The following is a 16,972-nucleotide window of genomic DNA, read 5'->3' on the forward strand; positions in this document are numbered from 1 at the left end:
GCAGCAGCGCTGATAAGGCTGTTTGGTGTTGGGTGTGGCATGTAGAAGGTGTGCAGAAAGGGTGGTTGTTACTGTGACTTACACTGCAGTGAACTTGAAGAAAATAATGGAAATCTTGTTTCTCATTTCATTTCTTTTTTTAAATTCTTTTTTTTTTTTAATTTGTATATATTTTTTGAGACAGTCTCCTCCATCGCCCAGGCTGGAGTGCAGTGGCGTGATCTCGTCTCACTGCAGCCTTCACCTCCGAGGCTCTAGCAATTCTCATGCCTCAGCCTCCTGAGTAGCTGGGATTACAGGCTCAAGCCACTATACCCGGCAGATTTTTGTATTTTTAGTAGAGACGGGGTTTAACCATGTTGGCCAGGCTGGTCTCGAACTCTTGGCCTCAAGTGATCCGCCCACCTCAGCCTCTCAAAGTATTGGGTTTTCAGACATGAGCCACTGTCCCCGCACTTTTTTAAAAAAATTTAATTTAATTTAATTTTTTTTGAGATGGAGTCTTGCTCTGTTGCCAGGCTAGAGTGCAGTGGCGTGATCTCGGCTTACTGCAACCTCTGCCTCCCAGGTTCAAGCGATTCCCCTTTCTCAGCCTCCTGAGTAGCTGGGACTACAGGTGCGTGCCACCATGCCCTGCTAACTTTTTGTATTTTTAGTAGGGACAGGGTTTCACCATGTTGGACAGGATGGTCTTGATCTCCGCCCGCCTCAGCCTCCCAAAGTGCTGGGATTACAGACGTGGGCCACCGTGCCCTGCCAGCGCCCGGCATTTTTTTAAATTATTTTTTTTGAGACAGGATCTGGCTCTGTCACTCAGGCTGGAGTGTAGTGGAGCAGACATGGCTTATTGCATTCTGGGCTCAAGGGATCCTCCTGCTCCACCCTCCAAGTAGCAGGGAGTACAGATGCATGCTACCACACACAGCTATTTTTTTTTTTTTTTAAGTTTTTCATACCAGCCTGGCCAATGTGGTGAAACCCCGTCTCTACTAAAAATACAAAAAAATTAGCTGGGCATGGTGGCGGGCACCTGTAGTCCCAGCTACTCGGGAGGCTGAAGCGGAAGAATTGCTTGAACCCGGGAGGCAGAGGCTGTGGTGAGCCGAGATCGTGCCACTGCACCCCAGCCTGGGCAACAGGGCGAGACTCCGTCTCAAAAAAAAAAAAAAAAAAAAAAAGGTAAAAATAAAAAAAATAAAGTTTTTCATAGAGATGAGGTCGCGCCCTGTTGCCCAGACTGGTCTTGAACTTCTGGACCCAAAAGATTCTCCCGTCTCGGCCTCCGACAGTGCTGGGTAGGTTTTCATTTTATGAAAGAAACACAGCAGGCGGTGTGTTCTGTGCTGAGGACCCTTGGGTGACAGTCTCTCTGTGTTGATAGAAGCAAAGTGGCCCACATACATGATGCCAACAAAAACTTTTTAATTGAGAATGGCAATTTAGATATCTTCTTAAGAAAACACTTTATAACTGTCTTTGCATCTTAATTTTAAAGGTCTTGCTGCAAAGTTGGGTTGTAAGTGAAAAGAAAATACCTACCCTGTGTGTTATTTGCACTAATTTGTGTTGAGCCTTCTGACGCTGGTGAGGCTGTGTGATTTGTGAGGCATTAGGGTCGAGAACACAGCCTCCTCCATTTGTCTGCCTGTGCCGGGCACATCCCTCCTCATCCCTTTCCCAGAAGCACCTGGTGATGCCAGAACCGAGGTCAGGGAAGGCAGGAAGGAGGCCACTTATAGCAGTGGTGATCATGGGCCACTTCTTTCTTATTGGCTGGCTTTCCCAAGAACTTGGTAGTAGTTATCTTTAATTTTATATTAATGTGCTTGCATGAAGGAGTAACAAATCTTTTAAAAGATGATATCCTGTGCCCTGCAGCTTTTACCAAAAATGGGTATGAACCTGGACTAGGCAGCACAACTTATCATAAACTGGCTGCATGTGGACAGTGGTATGATTGTTGATATTACCCTTTAATCATAAAGAGCCCAGGAAATACGTCTTTAAAAAATAGAGTCCCCATTTTCAACCTCTTCTGGATTGTGTAAATTTTGGAGTCAGGTGCCATGGAGGAGTGAAATTTTAGCACTGCAGATGCTTCAAGCCAGCCTCCCAGATTCCAGAAGGCTTGAAGCCAGTTTTTCCCAAGTTCACAAAATATATTTTCCCCTAATATACAAGATGCATTTTTTCTTCCTCACATACTTTAACCAAAGCCATTTATTTTTCCTCAAAGTCTTGTTTATTTCATTTTTGGCTCCCCAAGTTACCATGATAAAAAGAATCTCCATGAATTGGCTTGGTTTGATTACCATCAAAGTTTAATGCACTCACTGATTTTCACAAAGTCAAAAGACAGGGCACATTAAATTACTGTGAAGCCTTGAGTCTGGTTTTTTAAGACTGGAAACGTGCTACTTCAGGGAAGGGACTGCTTGCCTCAAGTTGATACTGCCTTATTTAATTGCTGCCTTGTGATCTTGATTGCCACTTCTGTGGCAGCATCAAAAAGCTGCTTTTTAAAGAAACCTTACAGGCCACCCACCCAGCAACCTGTACTTGGTATGCTAGCCCTGCAGCACTGCAGGGGCAGTCCACGTGCTGAGCTGTTCTAGTCTTGTGTTTGCTCTGGTTACTTTAAAGTACATTTCTCTCTGGCTTAATAGCTTGTTTATCATTATAATTTAAAAACTAATTTGCTGAGGTAAAAGGAAATCAGTCAACCCTTGGATGTATATTTAAGCAACTTGCCTCCTCTGTAGTAGGGTATTGGATTAGTGTTCTGTAGGGTATTGGATTAGTGTTCTGTGGCCGCCGTGACAAGTTACTGCAAGCTTGGTGGCTTAAAATACTGTGTTTTAGGTGAATACATCTCTCATGGTTCTGGAGGCCAGAAGTTTCAAATCAAGTCATCAGCATTGCCGAGCTCCCTCCAGAGGCTCTGGGGAAGAATCTGTCCGTGCCTCCTCTGGCTTCCAGTGGCTGCAGGCATTCCTTGGCATCCCTCTGCTTAGGGCCACATCACTCCAGTCTCTGTCCCCATGGTCACATTGCCTCCTCCTCCTCTGTGTGTGTGTGCTGTCTGTCTCTGCCTCTCTCTTATGAGGACACATATGATGGCAGTGAGGCCCCACTTGTATAATCCCAGATAATATCATCAATCCCAGATATTATCATCTTAGTAGATGTTAATATAATAACATCTACTAAGACTCCTTTTCCAACTAAGGTAGCACTCAGAGGTTCCAGGGAGTAGAAAGTGGACATATCTTTTTGGAGGCCACCATTCAGCCCACTGTAGGCATGTTAGTAGTAAAGTCAGCATTCTTAGCTATTTCCAGCCTTGCATTGGTCCTGGCTTGGAGCAAGTGGGTAATAGTTATTTCCAAGACTATTTAGCGTTTAATTTGCAGTGTTCAAGGATTAGCAGTATACTCTAAGAAATTTGGGCTACCTATCAAATAGCTTATCAATTGAACACCTTCCACTATGCACAGTATGTCACCTGCATTGACTGTTTTTTCTAAAGGCAGCCCTCATAGGTAGGGGAAAATGTGCCCATTTTAAAGCCGAGACATCTGCCTAGGGCCCCAGGAGTGGCAGAGTCAGGGATAATCAAGCCTGTGCTCCACTAAGAAGGGATTCTTCCTCCAGAGCACACAGTGTCTATAAGGGACAATGCTGTAGTTGGTGGCATATCTTTTTAAGAGACAATGTTAGTCTCTTTGAAAGAAGATTTCCATTTCTCTCAATGTTTGGCCTGAGCACAGACTGTAAAAGATGTTGACTTAGACTGTTGGATTGTGTGGGGCTTGTTTCCTCTGACACTTTACAGTATGTTGTTTTACAGGCCCTGCAGGCATTGCCTTCGTATAATGTTTAATTTAATGTTTTTAGTTGATGTAATTTGATATGCTTCATTTGGAGACTGTGGAAATGAGCTGCTGGTTTTGTTTTTTTCTTCCTTTGTTTTTTTTTTTTTTTTTTGCCTTTGTTTCTAGTGTATGTATTTAAGAAAGGATATGAGTTGGCTTCAGGACAAATGTTGAGTAACACTCTATTTGTCAAAACAGCAAGTGGCTAGATTGAAAACTGTATTCCCCCCACCTGAGTGAAATTAAAATAACTGATGCCACAGTCACTCCCATCTAGCCAGTGGTTACCCTTATTTTACACAGGAGCTTTAGTGAGCAAAATAAATGAGCTTATTTTGTGAGAGATGTCTGCATGCTTCCTACCCTGGATGATAAAATTAGTTTTTTATAGCACATAAATATGTATAATGATGAGCCTTGCATACAGGGTTCTTATGAAGTGCTTTTACTGCTCTGCCCTGAAGGAAATACCAAGACCGTTTGCAAGTACAGTAGAGCTGCTAGTCGGTTAAGGTTTCAATTTCTCTTTAGAAGGCTTGGGACTTGGGGTGAGCCGCAGATTAATTCTGTGCTCAAATTGTGTTGAGATTGTATTCAACATTTCTGTATCCCAGTCTGTAGTGGTAGGAGAGGGGTACAATTTTACTTGGAAATCTCTTTTTTGAGAAATCGGAAGTGTAGTCTTGAGAGAAGCAGAAAGCAGATGGACACGAATGCAAATTTTCACTCGGGGAGTGAAAATACTGAGTTCTTAGGAGGAAGGATAAAGAGTTTGGGGGCTTGAGATTTTTCCTTTTGCTAGGAAGAGAGACCAGAATAAACTCTGTTTTTCTTTATTAACACATGTCATGACATTAGAAGTCTGTCTAGATCATCCAGGCCTGTGTGTGCGTCATTATGCAAACTAAACCTCTGCGTCCATACACCTCTGAGGCCTCGCCTCACCCTGAGATGCTGATTCACTCGTTTTCCTGATGGTGATCACGGTGTGTGGGAGCAGGTGTGCCTGGCAAGCCCCTTGCCCAGGTAGCAGCTTGCTTTGCACTATAGTCGTGGGAAGGTTGTCCTTTTGATCTCCGGCCACATGGCTCTCTTCACTGCCTGTTGTTCCTGTTGCCTTGAAAATTCGCTCTACCCAAAGCTCTTCCTCAGGCAGCAGCCTCATTTTTTGTATCAGGGCTCCACGCCATCACGTGAAGCTATAATTTAATCAGCCCTTTGAGTATTATAAAAAAATGTTTCTGGGATGTTGTATCCTGAGCACTTGCTTACACTTGCTTCTCTTATATACACAAGGGCTTTGACTAGTGGTTTAGGACGAAAACCCTTGTCCCTAGCTGCTCCCGCTGGTACTCTAGGCTTACCATGTCACAGGGAGGCTGTGGAGACAGCTCAGGTTAAAAGCCACGTGGGAGAGAGAGAACAGGGCCTGCATGTGTAGGGCGGGTAGTGGGAAGCTTAGGGTCGGCCTCCATGGTGGCCAAGGGCAAGTGGCTAAACTTGGAAGAATCTGCCTCCCATTCTCAGTACAGAGGGACCGATAACTTCCAGACAGGAGAGGATCAACTGAGGCTGAACAGGCCATGATAAATGTTATTTTAGTTAGGAATTTTTGTCCTTAATTTTTTTTTCTTTTTAAAACACAAAAATCCCACTCATAATTCCTCAGCCCAGAAGAAAAAAAGCTGTCCTCTTAGAGAATTTCCTGCTAGTTTGTGTTCTGTGTCTATTTCATTTACTAATTGAGATCAATGTTCTTCATTTGCTGATTGAGATTATACTAGTTATATAATTGTATAACTAAAAAAAAAAAAAAAGCCAGGGGCGGTGGTGTGCACCTGTCATTCCAGCCATTTATGAGGCTGAGGTGGGAGGATCACTTGAGACTGAGTTTGAGTCTTGCTTGGGCAACATAGACCCTGTCTCAATTTAAAAGATACATATTTAACCTGTGTGTCCTGCACATGTATCCCAGAACTTAAAAGAATTATATATATATATATATATATATATATATATGTACACACACACACACAATAAGGAATTTTCAAACACATTAAAACTCGTGGTCAGCATCATGTAGACAGCCTTCAGTGGCCTGCCAGCCAGATCTGTTGTGGTACACTCACAACCTTCCTTCGTGGCTGGAGCTCTTGTCAGTACATGCTTGCCTTGCACTGCACTGGCTCCAACACTAGGCGTGACCATTTTATGCTAACTGCTTCTTAAAGTGGCCGCCTGTCTGATTCACGCTCCTCCTCTGCCATCAGTTTTAGGACTGGAAAGCCTGCTGCCTCAGGAGCAAAACTAAGTATTTCCTTTCCTTTGTGAGTCAAATCTGTGATTTTGTAGATAGATTTGGTAATGTAGAATTTGAAAGAACTATAATGATCTTTTCAGTTCTCAGAGGTTTGAGTCTCCATCCAAAGTATTCCTGAATCACCTTTAGGACTGCTTGCATGCATTTTTGAATATCATACTTTGTTTTCTTGAGCATAGCTGCGTGAAATGGGTTAATAGCAGCATTGTTTTGCAACCCACTTAATATTCACTGGACTACTAGGGAATGGCTTAGATAAGTCACAGTCCAAGGCAAGCCATTGTGTCATCATAGAATAACCTTTGATCTTGTACTTAACTTGTGCTTGTGCTTGTACTTAACATAATCTGTGTCTGAAGCTTTGTGGTAAGGGTGGAGGATTTTGATAATGTTAGAGGTGTCTGATTCTTTTGTATTGTGTGTGTTACTCCCTCAAGTGTTTGCTAATCTTTAGTGCTGCATTAGTGGCTAAAGCTTAATTTGTGGCCAATTCACAGAAACAGGTTAGACTTTTGCTAATGAGTTGCCAAGAGAGTAGTTGGAGTAATTTAAAAAAAAAAAAATCTACTTAAAAACAACAGTGGTAGCTGTCAGCAGTAATTTCACCCAGTTTATCTCTTGCAGAGAACCTAGTTGCATGCCACAATTTGGCCTCCTGGTTTCAAGGAGTGGTAGAAGGCTTATGTTACTGCCTTCTGGATTTTGAGGTAGTCCTTGGTATTTAATAGTTTTATGTTTTTCTTGTTTTTATTCATAGTTTCTTTTTTTTTTTTTGTTGGGACGGAGTCCCGCTGTGACCCCCAGGCTCACTGCAACCTCCGCCTCTCAGGCTCAAGGGCTCCTCCTGCCTTAGCCTCCCAAGTAGCTCGGACTACAGGCATGTGCCACCACACCTGGCTAATTTTCTGTATTTCTTTGTAGCAGTCATGTTGCCCAGGCTGGTTTCAAACTCTGATCTGCCTGCCTTGGCCTCCCCAGGTGCTGGGATTACGGGCATGAGCCACTATGCTTGGCAGTTTTTTTCTTTTTTAAAATTTTATGTGTCAAAGTTTTGTGCTTTTCTTTTCTTTTTTTGCGATGGAGTCTCACTCTGTTCCCCAGGCTGGAGTGTAATGGTGCAACCTCTGCCTCCCAGGTTTAAGTGATTCTCCTGCCTCAGCCTCCTGAGTAGCTGGGATTACAGGCATGCGCCACCACCCCTGGCTAATTTTTGTATTTTTAATAGAGATGGGGTTTTGCCATATTGGCGAGGCCAGTCTGGAACTCCTGACCTCCAGTGATCCACCTGCCTCAGCCTCCCAGAGTGCTGGGATTACAGGCGTAAGCCACTGTGGCTGGCCAGTTTTGTGTTTTTCTAAGTATTTTATTTATGTGTTTGTTCATTTAATTGTTTATTTATTGTGTAGACAGGGTCTTTCTCTGTTGCCCAGACTGGAGTGCAGTGGCATGTTATAGCTCATTGAAGCCTCAAATTCATGGAGTCAAACAATCCTGCTGCCTTAGCCTCCTGAGTAGCTGGGACTACAGGCACGAGCCGCCTTGCCCGGCTAATTTACTTTTTGTAAAGACAGGAGTCTCACCATGTTGCTCAGACTGATCTCAAACTCCAGGCCTCAAGTAATTCTCCCACTTCTGCCTCCCGAAGCAGTGGGATTAACAGGGATGAGCCACAGAATGATTTAATATAAACAAATCATTAAGTCTAATATCTTTTGGAGAAGTTGGCACAAGTCATTATCCAGCTGATTGCTGCATCATCTTTAGTGGTAATTAACAACACCACATTGAATATACTGTTTTCCTGTTAACTCGGTGATTCTCAGTCCAGAGTTTCTGAGTCAGGAGTCTTGGATGGTGCTCGGGAATTTGCATCTCTAACAAGTTCCCAGGTGATGCTGATCCAGTTGGCGGGGAAGCACATTTTGCTGACGGTTCAAGGTTCTGTATTCTAGAGTTATATATCTGAAATGAAATTCTTCAGTAACTAATGAGCCTTCTTAGGCAGCCTGGGACACAGTGTCATCCCGCCCTTTTCTTTTCTTTTTTTTTTTGAGACGGAGTTTTGCTCTTATCATTTAGGCTGGAGTGCAGCAGTGCAATCTCGGCTCACTGCAGCCTTCGCCTCCCGGGTTCAAGCGATTCTCCTGCCTCAGCCTCCTGAGTAGCTGGGATTACAGGCACCCGCCACCATACCCAGCTAATTTTTGTATTTTTAAGTAGAGACGAGGTTTCACCACATTGGCTAGGCTGGTCTGGAACTCTTGACCTCAGGTGATCTACCTGCCTCGGCCTCGCAGATTGCTGGGATTATAGGCGTGAGCCACCGCGCCCGGCCTATACCGCCTGTTTCACAAAAAAGTTTGGAGGGTGGCTTTTTGTGAGTGCCACCCAGCACATGGGTAATGGAGATGAGGTGGTGGCTCTTTGGAGCTAAAGGTATTGTGTAGCGTATGCTGTGTAGCCTGTGAAGAGACTGAGTGGAAGTGACCCAGTGTATTGAGCAAAAGATCCTGATATGCTGTGCTTTACCCTGGAGTCTTTCCAGACTTGTTTGAAAGCCAGGATAACCAGCACTGCCAGTGATATACAACATTTAAAAAATGACAGATTCCACAAAGGATAAAACTTGCTCTATGACATCTAGAATGTGAACTTGAGTTACACTGTTTCTTAGGATAGAATTCTTTTGTAAAATTAGCAATTGTATTTAATGGGAATTTTAATTTTAGTGTTTGATAAAGTTAATGTCAGTCCTTTAGAGAATAAGTGGGGAAATAATATTTCATCAGAAAGCTTTCAGAAATGTGGCAAGATTCCCGCACGCAGTCTTGAGGGTCTTTACCGTGTTACACCCTCTCGGATCTTCACTAAAATAGAAAGAACGTTTCGTGCAAGTGTTAGTCTGAGTGTCTTTTTGATATCTGCAGATGAAAGTCCTTCTGGGAGAGATTGTTCTTCAATACAGTTCACAGTGATGGAACATCCTTTCATGTCTTTATCAGCATTTCTGCTTGCCTAGTGCATTTCCTCATAAGCTAGGATGGAAACTGTCAAGTTGGATGATGCATATGTGAAGTATTTTATCAAATCATTCCAGGGAGTCAGTGCAGGCCATTTGACAGCCAGCTGGGATGAGGCATGCCTATATTGAAATGTTTTAATTTTACTTCAGAAGGGCAGAGATGTTACCAGAGCAGTGGCTTCCAAACAGCATGGCATAAGGACGGTGGGAGGCCGTTGGGAGAGTTTACTTTGGTTCAGTTCCGCAGACGCTCAGCCACAGTTTTAGAGTCAGTTTCACAATTGCGTGGCGCTCTCCAGAGCCGCAGTCTGCCAAGTCACACAGAGTTGGTTTTCGTGTTCTTCCGGGTTTTGGAGCTATTCAGTTCCCTCTAAACCCCAGATGTGAAGGTGAAGGTATAGGGAAAGAGTGAGAAGTGCTATTAATAATTCATTTGAAAGGGGTTTCTGTGTAAGGTAATGTGGAGTAAATAAACAAGATAGTGTAGGATTGACTACATTAAAAAATAGCTTTTATGGGTACAAAAAATAGAATGAATAAGACCTACTATTTGATAGCACAACAGGGTGACTATATTTGGTAATAACTTAATTGCACATTTTTAAATAGAGTGTCGTTGGATTGTTTGTAACTGAAAGGATAAATGCTTGAGGGGATGGACACTGCATTCTCCATGATGTGCTTATTTCACATTGCATGCCTCTATCCAAACATCTCACGTACCCTACAAATATATACCTCTACTGTATACTCATAAAAATTAAAAAAAAAAACAAATCTTTTGAGTGTTTTAGCTGAGAATAAATTTTTGCTTACTTTAATCAGAGATGATATTGAAAATTCAGGTGAAATATTAGAGAACACATAGCTTATATATTGACAAAAAATATTTTTCAAAAAAATTTTTTCAAAACATCTAAATGGAAAAAAGAAATAAAATAAAGAAATAAAAAAAACAACATCTAAATGGTAAGAGAAATTGGGAGAGCCTTCTTTTTCTTTGTTAGTATAATCCTTCCTGGTATTTTTACAACACTGAGTTTCCTAAATTTGTTGTTGAGGTCCCATGACTTTAGCAATATAACAGAATTGTAAACAGAAGTACAGGAATTGCAAATTCAAGTTTGTGGTTTTATATTTATATTTTTATATTTATATTTTTCTCCCTCCCAGCCAGGTGAGGTAGTGCACAGTATACGAAAGATTAATTTAGATGGCATTTTCGATTGGCTTTTTCTAAGAAAGTCTCTAGTTATTTTCCCTGGGCTTCTCAGTTCTGGTAGCCTTTAAAGTTTAAAAAATGATCGTAAAAGGAATTTTGAGAAACAAAGCTCAAAGTTTCCCAAAGCTGTTGGTGGGAGAGGGGAGGGTATTTTTTATTCTTGGCTTAATGACATAAATATTTTATAAAGGTAAAATCATAGTATAAAATTTTGTGCCTTTTTAAAACTTAGAATTATAAGTTATCCATGTTTTGACATTTTCATAGTTATTTTGGTTGCTTAATATTACATTGAAATTTTGAACTATAATTTACTGACCTCCATGTATTATCAAATCTTGAGGTTGATTTTGATTATTGGCATATTTGATGGTATAGCAGTGAACATTTTGTTGATTCAACTTTTGTTCTTCTCAGTTATTTTTATGGTGCTTGATACGTTTCATTAACTTTTTTTTTTTTTGAGGCAGAGTCTCGCTCTGTTGCCAGGCTGGAGTCCAATGGCGCAATCTCGACTCACGGCAACTTCTGCCTCCTGGGTTCAAGTGATTCTCCTGTCTCGGCCTCCCAAGTAGCTGGGATTACAGGTGCTTGCCACCACACCTACTAATTTTTTGTATTTTTAGTAGAGACAGGGTTTCACCGTGTTGGCCAGGCTGGTCTCAAACTCACCAATTTTTTGTATTTTTAGTAGAGACAGGGTTTCACCGTGTTGGCCAGGCTGGTCTCAAACTCCTGACCTCAGGTGATCTGCCTGCCTTGGTCTCGTAAAGTGCTGGGATTACAGGCGTGAGCCAGTGTGCCCAGCCTTCATTAACTTTTAAAATTAATTTTTTAAAAAATTTGGTGTTTAGAATTGGAGACTATTTCTAAATTTACTAAACGGAGAACTGAAAATTATATGAAGCATGACTAACAATAACAAGAGTTATTCCTAGGTTAGTTAGCTTATCTAACTAACTAGCTCACTAACCTAGGAATAACTTTTGTTATTATTAGGTTCTGGTAGGCGAAAATAATGATAGTTCCAGTGTGTATCGTTTATGCTGGAAAATAATATTTAAGAAAAAATGATAGCTGCCCTCACTGAGAACCCACCACGCTAGGTGCTTTATGTATCTTCTTGTCTTCTGGCATTGCAGGGAGTATTGATTAAATTGGTTAAAACAGCTTACAAAACCAGAATAGTACACTTGAGCCTAAATTAGTGAACTAAAAATAAATTTGGTTTCTTAGCCATAGGATTTGGTTTATTAAATTGTAGGCCAGACAACAAATTCTCAAACCATAGAGTACTATGACTTCGTTTTTTCTGACATTAACAGAACAGTATTGTTCATGCTGATGGTTCCATTTGTAAACTAGCTTTTGCCCTGCTTGGCTTTTTTTTTTTTTTTTTTTTTTTGAGACAGAGTTTTGCTCTTGTCGCCCAGGCTAGAGTGCAGTGTTGCTATCTCGGTTCACTGCAACCTCCGCCTCCATGGTTCAAGCGATTCTCCTGCCTTAGCCTCCCGAGTAGCTGGGATTACAGGTGCCTGCTACCATGCCCAGCGAATTTTTGTATTTTTAGTAGAGATGGGATTTCGCCATGTTGGCCAGGCTGGTCTTGAACTTCTGACCTCAGGTGATCCATTCTCAGCCTCCCAAAGTGCTGGTATTACAGGTGTGAGCCACTGCGCCTGGCCTTGCTTGGCTTTTGAATGCCTGGTAATAATGTTCCTTAACTGTGGGTCTGTGAAGCCAAACTAATTGCTTCTTGGGCACATAGATTGCCTTTTTAATTTGCTGTATAATGTTGTCTCTACCAGAAATGCATAATATATTGTTATCTAAGTAAAACTCATTAAAATAATCTTACACACAACAGAATGCATGATATTTTGTCCATAATCTTGCAAATAAAAGAAAATTGAATGGCATGACAGAGAGTTGTAATTTACAAGCACTCTTTTATAAGTGCCTTTGTACCCATTTTGGAAGATAAACATAAAATGACTGCTATGATTTATATTAGTGTGATAGTTTTCTTTACCAAGGATTGTTTTGTTTAGTGCTTTTAGTGCATTTTAAATGATAATAATGATGTGGCTTTTGAGACAGTCACTTATTTCAGACTGTACAGTTTACCCAGAGAGATTAGCATTTATCCAGTGACTTTGCATTTCATTAAAAAAAAAGAAACCTGTGTTGTCATTCTCAGCTCACAAATGCCCATTGTAAGGGTTACACTTAGAATTTTTAGGAACACTTGTTCATAGATTGGTAAGATGGGTAATATTTATTTTCTTTCTGTTTACTTGGACTAACACGACAGCTCTGTGGAGGACTTTCCCTTGACTCTTTGATGATTAATTTTGTTCATTTAGCTAATATTTATTGAGCAGCTACTGAGTGCCAGGAACTGTTGAGGATACCAGTTTGTTGCTTGCTTGTTTGTTTTTTCTATTTGTGATAAATATTTGGCCCAGGAGAAAAATCTCTGAAATGAATTTCAGAGCTTTAGAAATGATTTTACATGGATGGTGCAGTGGCTCACGCCTGTAATTGCAACACTTTGGGAGGCTGAGGCAGGTGGATCACTTGAGGTCAGGAGTTAGAGACTAGCCTGGTCAACATCGGGAAACCCCATCTGTACTAAAAGTACAAAAAATTAGCCGGGCTTGGTGGCATACGCCTGTAGTCCCAGCAACTCGGGAGGCTGAGGCGGGTGAATCGCTGGAACCTGGGAGGCAGAGGTTGCAGTGAGCTGAGATTGTGCCACTGCACTCCAGCCTGGCGACAGAATAAGACTCCGTCTCAAAATGATAATAATAATAATAATAGTAATAATAATAATTATAAAGCCAGATGTGGTGGCTCACGCCTGTAATCCCAGCACTTTGGGAGGCAGAGGCAGGTAGATCACTTGAGGCCAGGAGTTTGAGACCAGCCTGGCCGACATGGTGAAACCCCGTTTGTACTAAAAATACAAAAATTAGAGCTACTCAGGAGGCTGAGGCAGAAGAACCACTTAACTGGGGAGGTAGAGGTTGCAGTGAGCCAAGATCACACCACTGCATGCCAGCCTGGGCGACAGAGTGAAACTCCATCTAAAAAAAAATAAATAATAGAAATAATTTTACAAATAGAGTGATATCAAGGATCTTCTACAAAAAATATAATAAATGCCTATTAAAATTTTTTTTTTCTAATTCAACCTTAAAAATGTCAAAATGCCTGTCTTTTAAAGGAAATTGCCCATTACTTGTTTGTCTTTTCTTCTTGTGGGCTATTTCTTATGAGGGTCATGGATATCCCCTATCTAAACTTGGAAGGACCAGACTGTAAGTAAATTTTTATTTTCTTATTGCATCTGTGCATTTAAGTGTGTGGTCTGGAAGGGATAACAGGAAAATATTACTAAAGAAAAAGCTTTTTTCACTTAAAATTGGGCTGTGATTTTGTGGTTGATATGAATAGTATGCTTAAGTTAATGGGACTCTTGGGCATTCGTTAGTTATTTTTTCATTTATGTTTTCCAGTTTATGCATGAAATGAATTTTAGAAGCATGTATCTTCTCTATATATTTCATTTTCATTCAGAATTCTGATTTCATCATTTTCTATATGTATTTATAATAGATTTTTAAGATATGCTAGCTGTCAGTTATCTTGGTAAAATTTCTGTTTTCCAGTTACTTGAGTATGTGTATATTTGAATTTAGTAGGTTGATTTCTGTTTTGTTTTGTTTTGTTTTGTTTAAAAAACGTGGAAGGTCTGTGGGAGGTGGTTGCTTTTTCTTCTCTGCTTTTTTTCTGCTGTTTCACTGCTCTTTTTTACCTTAATGCATGTCACTGGCAGGTGGAAGTGGGTGAACTATACTTGGTGACAATAATTGTTGCAATGATAGTTTGAGGACATACTGTTGTGTTGCCCTCCACGTTAGACTGATATTTTGGTCTGTCATTCTGACGAGAATTCTGTATGCTAAATATTGCCATTCCCAGTTTATAGTCCGGAGTGGTTAGAGTGGTTAGATCTCTTGCTTAGAGCTGCACAGATAAGTTCTAGGTTTGGGATTAGAAAGCAAGATTATGACTTGGGATTGCCTTACTTAACAATTAGTCCATTTAATTTGGACAGTGCTTTTTTTTTTTTAACTAAGTATATTAAAATGGGAAAGTTAACTGTTTAGTGAAGTGAAACTTCATGAACAGAACAGCGTTTTTTTTTTCTTCTAAATAATTTGCACAGTTGGGTGTGGTGGTTCATGCCTGTAATTCCAGCACTTTTGGAGACCGAGGTGGGAGGATCACTTGAGGCCAGGAATTCAAGACCAGCGTGGGCAGCATAGCGAGACCCCCATCTCTACAAAAATAAAATTAAAAAATAAAAAAATTAGCCAGGCATGGTGGCATGCACCTGTAGCCTCAGCTGCTCAGGAGGTTGAGGTGGGAGGATCGCTTGAACCCAGGAGTTTGAGGCTGCAGTGAGCTATTATCGTGCCACTGTACTGTAGCCTGGATGACAAGGCAAAACCCTGTCTCAAAAAAAAAAATTAAAAAATAAACAAATAATTTGCACAGGAACTTCATGAGAAGAGAAGATGCCTTTGCATTGGGTTCAAGTTGTTATGGGTTCTGTAAAGTATCAGAACCTGAGGTCTAGATTACCATGGCAGAATCCCACCAATCCTAGGCATACTTTTAGGAGTTGTTTGGTAATCATGAGGAATTCATAACAGTTCTCCAAATTAGCTCAGACTTAGTTTCATCAAAGAGTCACTGGTTTACTTGATCACTTTTCACCCATCAATATTTCATCATAAATTTGTCTTGTAGTGCAGCCTAAACGTGATCATGTTCTCCATGTGACATTCCCCAAAGAATGGAAAACCAGCGACCTTTACCAGCTTTTCAGTGCCTTTGGTAAGTCGCAAGTTCCGATGTACTTTTTAGGGTTTTGCTATTCATTTGGTATAGGTGGTCAGAAGTAGAAAGACAGTTTTGGCCTGCGTATAAAAGAATGTTAATATTCAAGGTTTTAATTTCACTCTTTGAATTTTCTGGTTTAGGATACTGTTATCTTTGTGCTAATATCATCTGAGAAACTTTTAATAGCACCTCACAATACAGAGCTATTAATTCATGGAAAGCAAAACACTGTGATGATGACTGTCCTTACTACTGACCAGGGAAAATAAGCTGTGGCTAAGCATAAATAATTTTTAAGATTAAACTCACAGGGTTTGTGTGTTTCATAATGGCAGGGGAGGTCTTCTCTGCTTTAGATTAATCAAAGTGACAGATGTTTGGGTAGATCAGGATTTGTGATACGTGTATGAGGTAGGGCAGTCCTTCTCTTTCCTTTTTTACCAGGTCATGTGATTAGGTTCGTTTGAGCAGTCTCCTGATAAGTGTTTATGAAGACCATTCTGATTGTAAACCCACAGCAATGCCTCTTATTTTAACAAACGAAGCATTTAAGCTAGTCTCTTTGGAAATTCTTGGATAAAGCGAAGGCCACAAAACCTAAATGTCCAGTAGTAAGAAAGTTTAGTAAATGTTTATGTATCTTCTAGTATGTAGCCATTTAAAAAATATTTGAGGAGTTTATTAAAAGAAGTTAAAGTGCTTGTATTTTAAAGTTTAGAGTAAAAAGCAGATACAAAGTAGGCTTTCCATATAACTAACACCATTTTTCATTTTTCTTTTTCTTTCTTTTTTTTTTTTTTTTTTTTTAATAGAAATAGGGTCTTGCTGTGTAGCCCAGGCTGGCCTCGAACTCCTGGGCTCAAGTGATCCTCCCGCCTCGGACTCTCAAAGTGCTGGGATTACAGGCATGAGCCACTGAGCCTGATCTATTTTTTTCTTATCTTTTTTTTTAAATTGATATTTTAGAATAGTAGACTTTCACAGCAGTGCCTCCTGCACTGATAATACAGTACACCATTTCTGCATGTAAATATTTAAAATAAGTCAGAACGAACGTTAAGGCATATAAAGTTACTTTAAGTACTAACACTATTATTATTATTATTTTTTTGAGACAGAGTTTCGTTCTTGTTGCCCAGGCTGGAGTGCAATGGCGCGATCTCGGCTCACCTCAACCTCCGCCTCCCAGGTTCAAGGAATTCTCCTGCCTCAGCCTCCCGAGTAGCTGGGATTACAGGCATGCGCCACCATGCCCAGCTAATTTTGTATTTTTAGCACAGATGGGGTTTCTCCATGTTGGTCAGGCTGGTCTCAAACTCCTGACCTCAGGTGATCATCCCACCTCGGCCTCCCAAAGTGCTGGGATTATAGGCGTGAGCCACCGCGCCCGGCCTCTAACACTATTTTCAATAAGATTATGTGTAAGCATGGTGGTGTGTGCCTGTAGTCCCAGCTACTTGGGACACTGAGGTGGGAGGATTGCTTGACCCAGGAGGCAGAGGTTGCAGTGAGCTGAGATTGTGCCACTGCACTCCAGCTTGGGCAACAGAGTGAGACTCTGTCTCAAGAAAAAAAAAAAAGAAATAGTTGTGTTTTTGAACCTATGTGGTCTCTGATTT

General features: G+C 40.9%; 1 protein-coding gene across 10 annotated transcripts in view; it reads left to right on the forward strand.

Moving 5' to 3' along the window:
• The window catches only part of LOC115932699 (poly(A)-specific ribonuclease PARN-like), a 108,402-nt gene that overhangs the window by 60,835 nt on the left and 30,595 nt on the right, over nucleotides 1-16,972 (forward strand). For 6 of the 10 annotated variants that reach the window (XM_063699613.1, XM_063699614.1, XM_063699615.1 and 3 more), the window contains exons 19-20: nucleotides 13,707-13,762; nucleotides 15,261-15,347. In XM_063699613.1, coding sequence (XP_063555683.1) covers nucleotides 13,707-13,762; nucleotides 15,261-15,347 — 143 coding nt within the window. The remainder of the gene's footprint in view (nucleotides 1-13,706; nucleotides 13,763-15,260; nucleotides 15,348-16,972) is intronic. The other 4 variants (XM_063699622.1, XM_063699620.1, XM_063699621.1 and 1 more) reach the window with 2 other exon arrangements.

This window comes from Gorilla gorilla, chromosome 18 (assembly GCF_029281585.2).
Source record: "Gorilla gorilla gorilla isolate KB3781 chromosome 18, NHGRI_mGorGor1-v2.1_pri, whole genome shotgun sequence".
In the NCBI taxonomy this organism is placed as follows: Eukaryota; Metazoa; Chordata; class Mammalia; order Primates; family Hominidae; genus Gorilla; species Gorilla gorilla.